Source organism: Nerophis ophidion, linkage group LG23, assembly GCF_033978795.1.
Source record: "Nerophis ophidion isolate RoL-2023_Sa linkage group LG23, RoL_Noph_v1.0, whole genome shotgun sequence".
Classification (NCBI taxonomy): domain Eukaryota; kingdom Metazoa; phylum Chordata; class Actinopteri; order Syngnathiformes; family Syngnathidae; genus Nerophis; species Nerophis ophidion.
Genome location: NC_084633.1, coordinates 39,237,636 through 39,254,366, shown reverse-complemented (window position 1 = coordinate 39,254,366; position 16,731 = coordinate 39,237,636). Strand labels below are relative to the sequence as shown.

At 39.9% G+C, this 16,731-nt stretch overlaps 1 protein-coding gene and 1 long non-coding RNA gene across 7 annotated transcripts in view; one reads left to right on the top strand and one right to left on the bottom strand.

Moving 5' to 3' along the window:
* The window catches only part of ep300b (E1A binding protein p300 b), a 112,826-nt gene that overhangs the window by 37,014 nt on the left and 59,081 nt on the right, over nucleotides 1-16,731 (top strand). For 2 of the 4 annotated variants that reach the window (XM_061884511.1, XM_061884512.1), the window contains exons 13-18: nucleotides 1,717-1,802; nucleotides 2,617-2,769; nucleotides 2,882-3,337; nucleotides 7,307-7,555; nucleotides 7,654-7,846; nucleotides 13,406-13,557. In XM_061884511.1, coding sequence (XP_061740495.1) covers nucleotides 1,717-1,802; nucleotides 2,617-2,769; nucleotides 2,882-3,337; nucleotides 7,307-7,555; nucleotides 7,654-7,846; nucleotides 13,406-13,557 — 1,289 coding nt within the window. The remainder of the gene's footprint in view (nucleotides 1-1,716; nucleotides 1,803-2,616; nucleotides 2,770-2,881; nucleotides 3,338-7,306; nucleotides 7,556-7,653; nucleotides 7,847-13,405; nucleotides 13,558-16,731) is intronic. The other 2 variants (XM_061884513.1, XM_061884514.1) reach the window with 1 other exon arrangement.
* On the bottom strand, nucleotides 38-15,829 carry LOC133541248 (uncharacterized). 3 transcript variants are annotated; one of them, XR_009803815.1, is made up of 3 exons: nucleotides 15,666-15,829; nucleotides 7,613-7,738; nucleotides 38-161 (listed from the first exon to the last, which is right to left on the bottom strand). It is a non-coding gene; the product is annotated as an uncharacterized LOC133541248 (long non-coding RNA). The 3 variants fall into 3 exon arrangements; XR_009803816.1 differs by having other exon boundaries at nucleotides 38-158; XR_009803814.1 differs by lacking the exon at nucleotides 38-161 and adding an exon at nucleotides 6,884-7,529.

Below are 16,731 nucleotides of genomic sequence, written 5' to 3'. Positions count from 1 at the left end.
TGACGGTTCGGGACCCCAGCTGTCAGGTGATACACTTCTTTTATTTTCATACACCAGTATGGTTTGCTTTTCAGCAGTATATAGTTAGGACTTTTCAGTCCAGCGTGTCTCTGCGTTCCCTTTCTCTCTCCTCTTCCCTCCTCTCATGGTCTCCAACGCTGCTGATAAAGAGACAGGTGATTAGATAACTCGTTGCAGCTGAGAAATCTCCTCACCTGTCGTTGCAGGGGACACGTGGACCACGCCCCTTCCACAAAAATATAAAACACTCATGCATTTTAATCCATCCATCTGTTTTGTACCTCACCTGTTCAAGAAGTCCCATTAATGCTAAGAAGTATTTTATTTATTGTTGATTAGCTTCAGAATAACAATGTGATTAAAAAGAATAAGACTTATTATACTCTAAAAATGTTGGTCTTTCTTAAAAATGCACGCATTTTAGTTGTATTCGGTGTTAAAAAATATTATATGGCTCTGACAGAAATACATTTTAAAATATTTGGCTTTAATGGCTCTCTCAGCCAAAAAGGTTCCCGACCCCTGTCTTACAGGCTACTGTTTCAAACCTTTCAGATTGCCATCGAATTTGGTAGATGTAGTCCACAATATGTGGACTACATCTACCAAGTTATATGGCTTAAAGTCGACAACCGGGCGTGATGTCACACGCAACCCAGGTACCGTAATATGGCTCTGTTGGATTTGACACGAATCGGTGCCTGGTACATACTTGCCAACCCTCACGGATTTTCTGGGAGACTCCAGAAATTCAGCGCCTCTCCCGAAAACCTCCCGGGACAAATTTTCTCCCGTAATTCAGGCGGTGCTGGAGGTCACGCCCCCTCCAGCTCCATGTGGACCTGAGTGACGTGTCGACAGCCTGTTTTCATGTCCGCTTTCCCACAATTTAAATAGCGAGCCTGCCCAATGACGTTATATCTGTAGAATGATCGAGGGCGAGTTCTTGGTTTTTTATGTGGGTTTATTTTTAGGCAGTTTCATTGACGTCCTCCCAGCGCGGTAACAACACACGACAACAGCAGTCACGTTTTCATCTACCGTAAAGCAGTTTGTCTGCCGTAAACATCAATGTTGTGACACTCTTAAACAGGACAATGCTGCCATATACAGCATCCACGGCAGGGGTCACCAACCTTTTTGAAACCAAGAGCTACTTCTTAGGTACTGATTAATGCGAAGGGCTACCAGTTTGATACACACTTAAATAAATTGCCAGAAATAGCCAATTTGCTCAATTTACCTTTAACTCTGTTATTGTTAATATTTAATGATATTTATCTTTGTGGAAACACTGATCATCTTAACGATTTCTCACAATAAATACATATTTTTGATGTCATGTTTTAAATAGGTTAAAATCCAATCTGCACTTTTCTAGCTGTAAATATACTCCACCCATCTTAACCACGCACCCGACCACGCCCCACATCCAACCACTGCCCCCGCCCTCCACTTCCCGAAATCGGAGGTCTCAAGGTTGGCAAGTATGGCCTGGTAGGACCAACAGGATTTGGCCGCAAAAAATGTCGAGACTCTGTAACCATGCCTAGTATTCCATGCTGAAAATTATGCGGAAAAAAAAGCAGTTTTTCGTGTCTTTGCACCGACTTGGTGTGGAAGTATCAATACTTTTGACAACGCTAGCGACTGCACATACTTTTGTTTGCGCTCATACAAGCCACTTGTGTGCAGGAGTCAACCAGTTTGGTCAGATGGGGATGCAGTCAATGGGTCAAAGGTCGACACCTCCTCTTCCGCTCAATGCGCCAATGAACCAGGTATGAATTACTGCATCTGAAGCTTCTGTCTCTAGTTTGTGTGGTCTGAAAATAAGAACTTTGCTAATATTTGGTTAATATTCAGGTCACAATATTTATAAAGAGTATTGTTGGCAGGTTTTGGATGGTTATTTAGAGGTTTTGTGGGCAAAATAGAGAGCCCCAGTTGACGGACTATTGATTTATTTACGACTTAGCATGCATAAAATAAAAACGTGTTCATGTCTTATATAGGGATTGTAAATGATAAACAGCGCATCTCTGTAGAATTTTTGCATATTTCCAGTATGACTGATATAATCATATGGTAAGAGTGCAGAAGTGTTTCTATTGTGACGTCAATCTCCGAAAAAGATTACTGAAGACGTTCAAAGCGGAATATTTAAAATGGCTGACTGAATTTGTGGTATTTTGTGATGTTAAGACGGTGTTTTCACATACTTTGCGGATTGCAACTACATTTTGATATGTTCAATGAATGCAATGAAACACAAATAAGCATAAAACATCTACTTGGTTTATACTCTACTGCCACTTTTAAGGAAATGGTTAGTTATTATTAGGGGCGATATAGCTTGGTTGGTAGAGTGGTCGTGCCAGCAACTTGAGGATTCCGGGTTTGATCCCCACTTCCACCATCCTAGTCACTGCTATTGTGTCCTTGGGCAAGACACTTTACCCACCCACACTGCTTTAAATGTAACTTAAATATTGGGTTTCACTATGTAAAGCACTTTGAGTCACTGGAGAAAAAGCGCTATATAAATATCACTCACTTCACTTATTCAACAACCTTTTGGTGTCTCCTGTACAGATGGGTATGGGCTCAACAAGGATGGGCCAGCCAAATGCCACGCAGCTGCAGACCCAGTACCTTCCCCCAGGCCAGTTTCCTGGGTCCAGTCCTGGGCTCGGCGCTGGCCCTGTTGGCGTGAACCAGCCAGGATCGCAGGCCGCTGTGCCGCTGGTAAAGGTTTAGCAGCCAGGCTAATTGTGTTGACCAAACAATTTCCATAAAATTCCTCAAAAGCACGCAACGACGTCATCTCCACTTACTCTCCTTTTCTTAATCTGTGCAGCAGAACCAGATGTCGACTCCGCCTTCCCTCCCAGCCGGCAGCCCTTCAGCACAGTCTGCCACACCTGCCCCGTGCTCGGCAGCCCCTGGAGGCTCGCTGGGGCCCGCCGGTGTCAGTGGTGCAGCGCCTACGTCCTCCACCTCCAACCAGCCCAACACCTTCCCTCACTGCACGCCCATGCGAACAAACTCTCCCTCGCCAGCACGCAGTTTAACGCCTCAACCTCATCAGACCGCTCCCAGCTTACCTCGCTCTCAGACGCCACAGCCGCCCACCCCGACTACGCCCCAGCTGCCTCCTCAGCACCAACAGCAGGCGTCGCAGAACTCTGAGAAGGCGAGCCAGCTGCCACAGCATACACTTGGGGGCGCCACTACCTCAGGCCCCCAGGTAGGTCAGGCTTCTTTGGGGCCTTTCCAGAATGCACATGTGCCCCTGCAGCTGCCTGAGAGCCCAGTAAGTACTCCGCTTTGCTTTCACTCTGGTGGAACCTGCATTTACCACCTTGATTGTTTCTCCATAGGAAACAAAGTAAATACACTATATTGCCAAAAGTATTTGGCCACCTGCCTTGACTCACATACGAACTTGAAGTGCCATCCCATTCCTAACCCATAGGGTTCAATATGACCTTTTGCAGCTATTACGGCATGGGTGTCAAACTCTGGCCCGCAGGCCAAATTTGGCCCTTGAGGCAATATCAAATTAACATTAGAGCTGGCCCGCCGATACTATAAAGGCACTGCCTTTAGCGTTGTCCACAATATGTTGTCACGTCCGCTTTTCCTCCATACAAACAGCGTGCCGGCCAAGTCACATGATATATGCAACTTGTACACACACTTAAAGTGAATGCCACGCATACTTGCTCAACAGCCATACAGGTCAGACTGAGGGTGGCCGTATAAGCAACTTTAACACTGTTACAAATATGCGCCACACTGTGAACCCACACCATACAAGAGTGACTAACACATTTCAGGAGAACATCCGCACCGTAAAACAACATAAACACAACAGAACAAATACCCAGAATCCCCTGCAGCACTGACTACCACCAAAACCCGCCCCCCACCACCAACCCCACCCATCTCATTATTATTTTATTTTAAGATTTATTAGCCCGTGGAAAAATGTAATGTTGATATTTACCTCGAAAGGCTGCAAATAGAAAAGAGGCATTAAATGTTTTATTGAAATTGTATTTATTTGACCATTTTTTTTTGTTTGTTTGTTTTTTGAATGTTGATTTTGCACTATTAAGTTATATAATTATTGCTTGTTCCATATTCATTGTTCAAGCAAATCAGTGTAGCAAACTGAGCAATAATTAACAATTTATTCATGCACTTTCTCTTGTTACTTCAAGGCTTGAATGTTTGATTCATTCATTATTATTATTGTATTTTCAAATTTATCATTAGCCTGTGGACAAAGTTTATTTTGATATTTACCTCAGAATGCTGCAAATAGAAAAGAGGCACTCAATTTTTATTTAAATTTTATTTGATATGCCATTGATATTTTTTTATTATTATTATTATTATTATTATTTGAAACTCGATTTTGCATGTCACTATAAAGTTATATAAGCCTTGCTTGTTCAATATTCAATGCAAAACTTGTTTGGGTCCCTATTAAAAGGTTAATTTGTTCAACCTCGGCCCGCGGCTTTGTTCAGTTTAAAATTTTTGGCCCACTCTGTATTTGACTTTGACACCCCTGTATTACGGCTTCAACTCTTCTGGGAAGGCTGTCCACAAGGTTGCAGAGTGTTTTTATAGGAATTTTCCAACATTTTTCCAAACGCGCATTGGTGAGGTCACACACTGATGTTGGTGGCTCCCAGTCTCCGGTCTAAGTCATCCCTAAGATGTTCTATCAGGTTCAGGTCCGGACTTTGTGCAGGCCAGCAAGTTCATCCACACCAGACTTTGTCATCCATGTCTTTATGGACCTTACTTTGTGCACTGGTGCACAGTCATGTTAGATGAGGAAGGGGCCCGGTCCAAACTGTTCCCACAAGGTTAGGAGCGTGGAATTGTCCAAAAACGTTTTGGTATCCTGGAGCATTCAAAGTTCCTTTCACTGGAACTAAGGGGGCAAGCCCAACTCCTGAAAAACAACCCCACACCATAATTCCTCCTCCATCACATTTCACACTCGGCACAATGCGGTCTGAAATGTAGCGTTTTCCTGGCAACCTCCAAACCCAGACTGGTCCATCAGATTGCCAGATGGAAAAGCGTGATTCATAACTCCATAGAAGGCGTCTCCAGTGCTCTAGAGTCCAGTGGTGATGTCCTTTACACCACTGCATCCAATGTTTTGCATTGGAGTTATTGATGTATGGCTTAGATGGCGCTGCTCGGCCATGGAAACCCATTCCATGAAGCTCTCTGCGTACTCTACGTGGGCTAATTGGAAGGTCACATGAAGTTTAGAGCTCTGTAGCAACTGACTGTGCAGAAAGTCTTTGCACTATGCTGACCTCTCTGTCAGTTTACGTGGCCTACCACTTCTTGACTGAGTTGCTGTTGTTCCCAAACTCTTCCATTTTCTTACAATAAAGCCGACAGTTTGCTTTGATATATTTAGGAGCGAGGAAATTTCAGGACTGGATTTGTTGCGCAGGTGGCATCCTATGACAGTTCCACGCTGGAAATCACTGAGAGCGACCCACTCTTTCACAAATGTTTGTAGAAACAGTCTCCATGCCTAAGTGCTTGATTTGATACACCTGTGGCCGTGCTAAGTGATTGGGACACCTGATTCTCATCATTTGGATGGCTGGCCAAATACTTTTGACAATATAGTGTAAGAATCACCTGAAACCTTCACCCTATAATGGCCGCATGCTGTCCTCAGTCATGTCCGCTTTTCCTCCATATAAACAGCGTGCCGGGCCAGTCGTATAGCATCTATGGCAGGGGTCACCAACGCGGTGCCCGCGGGCACCAGGTCGCCCGTAAGGACCAGATGAGTCGCCTGCTGGCCTGTTCTAAAAATAGCTCAAATAGCAGCACTTACCAGTGAGCTGCCTCTATTTTTTAAATTGTATTTATTTACTAGCAAGCTCGTCTCGCTTTGCTCGACATTTTTAATTCTAAGAGAGACAAAACTCATAGAATTTGAAAATCCAAGAAAATATTTTAAAGACTTCGTCTTCACTTGTTTAAATAAATTCTTTTTTTTTTTTTTTTACTTTGCTTCTTATAACTTTCAGAAAGACAATTTTAGAGAAAAAATACAACCTTATAAATGATTTTAGGATTTTTAAACACATATACCTTTTTACCTTTTAAATTCCTTCCTCTTCTTTCCTGACGATTTAAATCAATGTTCAAGTAATTTTTTTAAATTATTGTAAAGAATAATAAATACATTTTAATTTAATTGTTCATTGTAGCTTCTGTTTTTTCTACGAAGAATATTTGTGAAATAGTTCTTCAAATTTATTATTAAAATTAAAAAAAATATTCTGGCAAATCTAGAAAATCTGTAGAATCAAATTTAAATCTTATTTCCAAGTCTTTTGAATTTCTTTAAAAAAAATTTGTTCTGGGAAATCTATAAGCAATAATGATTTGTCTTTGTTAGAAATATAGCTTGGTCCAATTTGTTATATATTCTAACAAAGTGTAGATTGGATTTTAACCTATTTAAAACATGTCATCAAAATTTTAAAATTAATGTTAATCAGGAAAAATTACTAATGATGTTCCATAAATTCTTTTTAAAAATTTTTCAAAAAGATTTAAATTAGCTAGTTTTTCTCTTCATTTTTTTCGGTTGATTTTTGAATTTCAAAGAGTCGAAATTGAAGATAAACTATGTTTCAAACTTTAATTTTCATTTTTTTCGTGTTTTCTCCTCTTTTAAACCGTTCAATTAAGTGTTTTGTTCATCATTTGTTCTCTAAAAAAAACCTTCCATAAAAGGAAAAAAAATGTACGACAGAATCACAGACAGATATATATAGATTTATTTATTAAAGGTAAATTGAGCAAATTGGCTATTTCTGGCAATTTATTTATGTGTGTATTAAACTGGTAGCCCTTTGCATTAATCAGTACCCAAGAAGTAGCTCTTGGTTTCTAAAAGGTTGGTGACCCCTGATCTATGGCTTTTGGAACTCAGTGCACACACAACAACCTATCTGGATTCGATTCGATGAGAGGATTCGATAATGGGCTCGAACTCGATAATTTCTTAACGAACATCATCCCTAGAAGGGACACACACACATTGAGAAGTGTTCAGGGCAGCCACCCCACCCAAAACTGGCTGCAGGCGGCACACAAAATGAATGAACGTGACATATTTGGCTCGATCGGAAAGTCCGTAAATCGAGGCTCCACGTGATTTTTTTATCTTTATTTTTTTAGTTTGTCTCCTGATCTTTTAACCCCGGTTGCTTTGCAGGCGTCTCCAAAGCCTCCTGTAACAGCAGACGCTCAGGCGTCTTCTCCAGCCTCTGTCAGCAGCGGCGCTAATCCCGGCTCCCAGCTCGCCCCCCCGGACTGTCCCGGTCCCGGCCAAGAGGATGGCAAAATGGAAGTGAAAAAGCAGGAGGACGAGGAAGAGGAGGACGGCGCGGAAAGCCAAGAGGAGGGCAAGGCTCTCGGGAAGACGGGCAAAGTTGAGCCTGACGTACAAACGGAGAAGGTTGAGGTAAGAATGTCCTCAAAAGCCGTGTTTTTCTAGCCAAATGTGTGTTTTGCTTGTCACCTGTTTGTCCCAGAGAAGAATACATCCAGTCTCTGTTCCAGATAAAGAAGGAGGATGTATCTGGAGATGGGTGCAAAGCCGAAGCCATGGATACATCTTCGTCCTCTGCCTCCTCCTCCTCGTCCGCTGAAACGGGGGAAGACAAAAAGCCAGAGGTGAAAAAGGAGCCCAAAGAACAAGATGAAGCATCTGAGTCCACGACCTCCCCAGCCAGCACTCAGAGCAAAAAGAAAAGTACGTCAAGCAGGTGTTATTTTCCACTCAGTGGACTGCAACCATTCCTTGCATAACGCTTACAGCAGGGGTGTCCAAAGTGCGGCCCGCAGGTCATTTTTTAACGGCCCCACAGCACATTTTAAAAATACTATGGAAAAAACATAAAAAGTGGTATAAAAGAGCAAACTGGTGAAATGTATCAAGAACATGTTGCAATGTTTACTCTAATAACACAAAGCTGCCATGCAGGCTGTTTCTTTCTTTAAAAAAACAAAAATGGTGACTCAAAATCAATGATGAATTATTGACCAATTCAAGGCTCCAATTACGTCACATTAAATATTCCACTTTAAGATATTTTTTGCGGCAAATGTTGGATATTTTTTGTTTGCCATATAAAAAACTGAGCGTTTTTTTTTTTTTTTAAAAGAATGGCCTAAAACTAACAAGCAAAAAACATAAACAAAAAAAAAAAAAAAACTTATAATTGACAGATAGATCTGAAGTTGATCTCGAGAGCATTGTGTTAAAAGTAAACAGTAAAAAAAAATATATATATATAAAATTTATTTTTTAGCACTTTAATGAGTAGGACCCTTTTGGATCAGTGTGTTTTTGTTTTTAAGTGTCATTGCACAAAAAATAATAGGGATTTAAAATCAATGGTTTAATGAGTTTTTGACCTTTTTCCGGCTCCAATTATTATATAATCTCAAACATTCTACTTAAAAATTTTATTGGGTGAAAATATTGCATATTTTGTGTTTTTTTTAATAAAAAACATGGTTTTCTTTGACAAAAAGAGCATACAACTTAAATCTTTAAAAATGTCATATTGACAGATAGACTTAATGTTGTTTAAAACTTGAATAATAATAAAAATAATACTGAATAATGACACATTTTTAAAATTAGATTTTTACCAAAACCCTTTGGGGTCCCCGGGATCAAGCCTGAGTGGAGGCCTAAATGTATATTTTTATATATATATATTGTATTGTTTTTTTAAATAAATGGCCCCCGCTTTCTTTTATTATTTATTGTGCGGCCCTCAGTGGAAAAAGTTTGGACACCCCTGACTTACAGGCATGTGGTTTTTCCCTCTATAGTCCGTCTTTTTTATCTCTTTAAAAATATAAGCAACTTTTTTCATTTTTTCCCACCTACGATGTGTGTCAAAATCTTGATCCGTCCCTTTGCCATACCTGCCAACAACTAGGGCTCTCCCCTAATGAGTAGGGTTTTTGAACATCCAGTGGTAAAAACTATGGTTTTCCATTAAAAATTATGAAGTGAATTATATTTATATAGCGCATTTTCTCTAGTGACTCAAAACACTTTACATAGTGAAACCCAATATCTAAGTTACATTTAAAGCAGTGTGGGTGGCACTGGGAGCAGGTGGGTAACGTGTCTTGCCCAAGGACACAACGGCAGTGACTAGGATGGCGGAAGCGGGGATCTAACCTGGAACCCTCAAGTTGCTGGCACGGCCACTCTACCAATCGAGCTATACCGCTGTAGTTAAAATTGGAAGATACGATAAGAGAAGCAACTCCACGGGCCAGAAGACAAACTACCGTAATTTTCGGAGTATAAGTCGCTCCGGAGTATAAGTCGCACCTGCCGAAAATGCATAATAAAGAAGGAAAAAAACATAAGTCGCACTGGAGTATAAGTCACATTTTTGGGGGAAATTTATTTGATGAAACCCAACACCAAGATTAGACATTTGAAAGGCAATTTAAAATAAATAAAGAATAATGGACAACAGGCTGAATAAGTGTAGGTTATATGAGGCATAAATAACCAACTGCTATGTTAACCTAACATATTATGGTAAGAGTCATTCAAATAACTATAACATATAGAACATGCTATACCTTTACCAAACTATCTGTCACTCCTAATCACTAAATCCCATGAGATCTTATACGTCTAGTCTCTTACGTGAATGAGATAAATATTATTATTTGATATTTTACGGTAATGTGTTAATAATTTCACACATAATTCGCTCCTGAGTGTAAGTCGCACCCCTGGCCAAACTATGAAAAAAAACTATGCCTTATAGTCCGAAAAATACGGTATACATCGATGATGGGTTGGTTTGCGTACAAGAACATCCATGATTGCTTACTATGATGAGTCACCATTGGTTGAGATTAGGGCAAAACATTAGGGACAGGCCAATCAGAGGCACGCTATCATAACCAGGAAGTGAAATCACAACAGATATCCCAAAAGACGAGGAGAGAGACGGAGAAGAGGAGAGGGAATCCTCAAGATTTACATGTTGAAACAACTATTGGAAGGTGCCAGAGGGATTGTCTTCTTTACAGGTTTCTTTCAGCGATGTTGACCACGTCCAGGAAACCCACAATGTCGGCCACATTGGGACAAATGCACAAACCCCGTTTCCATATGAGTTTGGAAATTGTGTTAGAAATAAATATAAACGGAATACAATGATTTGCAAATCCTTTTCAACCCATATTCATTTGAATGCACTACAAAGACAACATATTTGATGTTCAAACTCATAAACTTTATTTGTTTTTGCAAATAATAATTAACTTAGAATTTCATGGCTGCAACACGTGCTAACGTAGTTGGGAAAGGGCATGTTCACCACTGTGTTACATCACCTTTTCTTTTAGCAACACTCAATAAACGTTTGGGAACTGAGGAAACTAATTGTTGAAGCTTTGAAAGTGGAATTCCTTCCCATTTTTGTTTTTTATAGAGCTTTTGTCGTTCAACAGTCCAGGGTCTCCGCTGTCGTACTTTACGCTTCATAATGCGCCACACATTTTCAATGGGAGACATTTCTGGATTGCAGGCAAGCCAGGAAAGTACCCGCACTCTTTTACTACGAAACCACGCTGTTGTAACACGTGGCTTGGCATTGTCTTGCTGAAATAAGCAGGGGCGTCCATGATTACGTTGCTTGGATGACAACATATGTTGCTCCAAAACCTGTATGGACCATTCAGCATTAATGGGGCCTTCACAGATGTGTAAGTTACCCATGACTTAGGCACTAATGCACCCCCATACCATCACAGATGCTGGCTTTTGAACTTCGCGCCTATAACAATCCAGATGGTTATTTTCCTCTTTGTTCCGGAGGACACCACGTCCACAGTTTCCAAATATAATTTGAAATGTGGACTCGTCAGAACACCTTTCCACTTTGCATCAGTCCATCTTAGATGAGCTCGGGCCCAGGGAAGCTGGCGGCGTTCCTTGGTGTTGTTGATAAATGGGTTTTGCTTTGCATAACTGAACTAAATTACTGAATTATATTTATATAGCACTTTTCTCTAGTGACTCAAAGCGCTTTACATAGTGAAACCCAATATCTAAGTTACATTTAAACCAGTCTGGGTGGCACTGAGAGCAGGTGGGTAAAGTGTCTTGCCCAAGGACACAACGGCAGTGACTAGGATGGCGGAAGCGGGAATTGAACCTGCAACCTTCAAGTTGCTGGCACGGCCACTCTACCAACCGAGCCATACCGCCCCACAAAGTTTTTACTTGCTCTTACAGATGTAGCAACCAACTGTCGTTACTGACGGTGGTTTTATGAAGTGTTCCTGAGCCCATGTGGTGATATCCTTTACACACTGATGTCTGTTGTTGATGCAGTACCGCCTGAGGGATCAACGGTCCGTAATATCATCGCTTGCTTGCAGTGATTTCTCCAGATTCTCTGAACCTTTTGATGATTTTACTGACCGTAGATGGTAAAATCCCTAAATTCCTTGCAATAGCTCGTTGAGAAATGTTGTTCTAAAACTGTTCGACAATTTGTTTACAAAGTGGTAACCCTCGCCCCATCCTTGTTTGTGAATTACTTAGCATTTCATGGATGCAGCTTTTATAGCCAATCATGGCACCCACCTGTTCCCAATTAGCCTGCACACCTGTGGGATGTTCCAAATAAGTGTTTGATGAGCATTCCTCAACATTATCAGTGTTTATTGCCATCTGTCCAATTTTTTTGTCACATGTTGCTGGCATCAAATTCTTAAGTTAATGACTATTTGCAAAAAAAAAAAAAGTGTTTATCAATTTGGACATCAAATATGTTGTCTTTATAGCATATTCAACTGAATATGGGTTGAAAATGATCAAATCATTGTATTCCGTTTATATTTACATCTAACACAATTTCCCAACTCATATGGAAACGGGGTTTGTATGATAAGACATGAATTTGACTTGTTTACCATGTAAGCCCAAATGAAAAGTGGAAAAGGTGAACACATGATTGTGTCCGACATGTTTGCTACAGCATAGCCTGCCTGATTGCCACTTTTCATGTTCATTGGTCGAGGTGACATTTTGTTCATTATTTCTACACTTTGTATTTTGACATTGAATAGTTGCATCATTTTGAAACATAAACAACAAAATATTTGTCATTTCATGCTATAAATCACAACTGGCCATTCAGATAAAGCAGCGTTTCTCAAAGTGTGGGGCGGGCCCCACTGGTGGGGAATAGAGACATGACAGGTGGGGCGCGAGTAATGGGAGGAAATTTAACTTTAATTATTTTTTTAAATTTTTTATTATATTCTTAGATTGTTTTTTTACAACCCTATTTTCTATACAAACTGTAAATCACTGTCAAACGACACAGTTGCGAGACGTATATGCGACATTGCAAGTGATCTTGAGGAACAACTCGTAGACAAATGAAAAGAAAGTCGTTTTGCTTTACAAGTGGACGAAGCTACTGACAGCAATAAAGACTGCCTGTTCATCGCATACGTGCTATGTCCGCTTTGTGAATGACGAGTCACTGTGCGAGGATTTGCTGTTTTGCAAATACAAAAAAAATAGAGCCAGTGCTGATGAACTGTTCAAGATAATGGACAGTTTCCTCAAAGAACACGGCCTTAAATGGGAAAACTGTGTGAGCTTTTGCTCTGATGGCGCACAGACCATGGCAGGGTCAAGAAACGGGCTGCAGGCTCTAATAAAGAGGGTTGCGCCAAATGCGCATTGGACACATTGTGTCATTCACCGGGAAGCACTCGCGTCAAGGCAGCTCAGCCCCGAACTCAATGAGGTTTTAACAAATGTTGTGAGCGCGGTAAATTTTATCAAAACATGAAAAAGTGGCACTTTTAATTAATTTATTATTGATGGACTTGATGCAAGTTATTTGATTTATTATTGAACTTGATGCAAGTTATACCACAGCTGCACAGTTATTTTATTTAATATTGAACTTGATGTTATTTTATGTTATTGAGTTTGAATGTATACAACTTGATGTTACTTGACGTTCAATAAATTTGAAAATGTTAACGCTCGGCATTAGCGTTCTGTTTGGGCGATGGGGGCAGATGGGGCTTGAAAACTCCCCCCTTGTCCAAAGTGGGGGATGACAAAAAAAGTTTGGGAACCACTGAGATAAAGGAAGTTGGGGCGTCGGTGCCCCTCTTTTCTCCCCCAGATTCCCGGCTTATTTTCAGTCTTTTTCATTGAGTTCAAATCCCATGCCTGCCTGCGGTTATGTCAGTGACTCCCATCTTCTTACAATTCTTTTTTTGCCTCCAGCCTTTAAGCCAGAGGAGCTACGTCAGGCTCTGATGCCCACCTTGGAGGCTCTGTACCGGCAGGACCCCGAGTCCCTCCCTTTCCGCCAGCCGGTGGACGCCCAGTTACTGGGAATACCCGTACGTATTCGAACTAGTAACAAAACTAACCTGGTAAGGGACTGCACTGGCTGCCATTTTGCTTCAACTCCTCTAAAAAAATGTGGATTTTTTTTTTTTGTTTGTTTTCATTTTTCATCTTATGTTGTCAGTAGTCATAATGTGTTGTTGACCTCGTCTCTCTGCTGCGCCTTCATTTTTTTCAGTTGCCATTGCATGTCAGGTCAAGAACACGTCTCTGAAACATAAACCTTTTGGCAAATCAAAGCAATTGATGAAGTAACAGCACAAATCTGCTAAGAGAGATTGACTTCACACTCGGGTTGCCGACGCCTTGAAAAATGAAAAAGGGACTGCTGGAAACTGTATCATGATATCAGTGTTTTAAATCGGTCAATATCGATAACAATTGATGTTTTATGGCCTACGGAAAATAAGGACCAGGAGAAAAATGTATGAAATGTAAAAAATTGTATTTCCAATGCTACTTCCAGTGATTATAATGCAGGGGTCACCAGCGCGGGCACCAGGTCGCCCGTAAGGACCAGATGAGTTGCCCGCTGGCCTGTTCTAAAAATAGCTCAGATAGCAGCACTTACCAGTGAGCTGCCTCTATTTTTAAAATTGTATTTATTTAGTAGCAAGCTGGTCTCGCTTTGCTCAACATTTTTGATTCTAAGAGAAACAAAACTAAAATAGAATTTGAAAATCTAAGAAAATGTTTTAAAGACTTGGTCTTCACTTGTTTAAATAAATTCATTTATTTTTTTTACTTTGCTTCTTGTAACTTTCAGAAAGACAATTTTAGAGAAAAAATACAACTTTGAAAATGATTTTAGGATTTTTAAACACATATACCATTTTACCTTTTAAATTCCTTCCTCTTCTTTCCTGACAATTTAAATCATTGTTGAAGTATTTTTTTTTTTTTTATTGTAAAGAATAATAAATACCTTTCAATTTAATTCTTCATTTTAGCTTCTGTTTTTTCGACTAAGAATATTTGTGAAATATTTCTTCAAACTTATTATGATTAATATTCCCAAAAATTACTCTGGCAAATCTAGAAAATCTGTAGAATCATATTTAAATCTTATTTCAAAGTCTTTTGAATTTCTTTAAAAAAATTTTGCTCTGGAAAATCTAGAAGAAATAATGATTTGTCTTTGTTAGAAATATAGCTTGGTCCAATTTGTTATATATTCTAACAAAGTGCAGATTGGATTTTAACCTATTTAAAACATGTCATCCAAATTAAAAAATTAATCTTAATCAGGAAAAACTACTAATGTTCCATAAATTCTTTTTTAAATTTTTTCAAAACATTTGAATTTTCTCTTCATTCTTTTGGGTTGAATTTTGAATTTTAAAGAGTCGAAATTGAAGATAAACTATGTTTCAAAATTTAATTTTGATTTTTTTCGTGTTTTCTCTTTTAAACGGTTCAATTAAGTGTTTTTTTCATCATTTATACTCTACAAAAAACCTTCCGTAAAAGGACAAAAAATGTACGACGGAATGACAGACAGTAATACCCATTTTCTTTATATATATAGATTTATTTATTAAAGGTAAATTGAGCAAATTGGCTATTTCTGGCAATTTATTTAAGTGTGTATCAAACTGGTAGCCTTTCGCATTAATCATTATCCAAGTAGTTCTTCTTGGTTTCAAAAAGTTTGGTGACCCCTGTTATAATGCCTCAGCTATCAAGTCAGAAGAGAAATGTCAACAAAATAGTACAATCACATTGAACACCTAACAATAAGCTCTTCAAAAATAAGGACTGTGTAAGAAATACTTAATGATAATATATTCTGCAGGTTTAGTGGCAGGAAGTTGCAGCTGTGCTCTAAAGGGTGAACAGGAAAAAGGTTTCAGAACCACTGCTCTAACCTATTTCTTGCACTGGGCAATATACCGTATTTCCTTGAATTGCCGCCGGGGCGCTAATTAATTTAAAACCTCTTCTCACTCCGGCGTTTACCAAAGGCATGCGGTAAAGGCAAGCATGCGCTAATTATTTTAAAACCTCTTCTCAATCCGGCGTTCACCAAAGGCATGCGGTAAATTTAGGCCTGCGCTTAAAAATTTGAGTGTGATGTAAGGATACCATCGTGAAAAGCCCATTTGATAAAAAAAAAACGTTATTATGGTCTTACCTTTACTTATAAATGAAGTCCATGCTAGTAGTCCAAGATATGTAATCCTCCTTTTTCAAATTGCGACCGAGAGGAAAAAATAAACACACGCTGCTCACTCTTGCTGGTCCTGTTCATGGTCGGTGGGTGTGTAGCCAAAGCGCACTCTCGTTTTGGGTTGCTCCCGACGTCATCAGTTGGCTTGGCTCCTCACGTGTGGTGCGGGCGACGACAGAATTATCCTCGGACAACCCCCCATCCCGTTCTGCTCCGTGGGTGATCTCTTTATCCCACCGCTACCACCGTGAAGTGTTATTGTATAAATAATACACTGGGTATTTATGGCTGGAACATGCTTTATTTCAGCCAGGTTGTTTACATAGCCAGCATAATAGTAGTGGTGTTACATCCTAAAAGGTCCGTCGTGCACCCCCGCGTCATATCCGTTCCCAGCAAATTTTACGACACTTTTTGTCACTTCTTCTGCAGCCAAGTAGTCGCAAGAAGGATCTCTAGCGCCCTCTACCACCAGGAGGCGGGAGTCATTTAATGACTCATATTTGACACACACAGCTACGGTATATTAATAAAACATAGTTGCTTACTGTTCTTTTTAGCATATTCAATAGCTTGGACCTTAAATCCGACTGAATAGCTCTTAATCTTCTTCCCTTTATGCGATTTCTAATTATCGAAATCAGCCTCCTCCATTCTGAAAGTGATGACAGGTGAAGTGTCACTCGTGACGTGACGAGTTTGACCCGGCGGAAATTCTAGACATGCGCAAATAAAAATAATATTTTGCTAAACGAGTTTGACCCGGCGTTAATCCTGAGCCGGCGGTAATACTAAGCGTGCGCAAATTATTTTGCGAAACAAGTTTGACCCGGCAGTAATTCAAGGTAGGCGCATACTATATACCCAGCGGAAATTAAAGGAAATACGGTAGCTAAAAATTGTATCACAATATCAGTGTTTTCTATCGGACGATATCAAAAAATTTGTGGAAATAAAAGTACAGTTTCAACACTTAAATCATAATTTTTGGGCTTAAAAAACTTTGGTGACTTTAGCTCGGCGCTTCTTC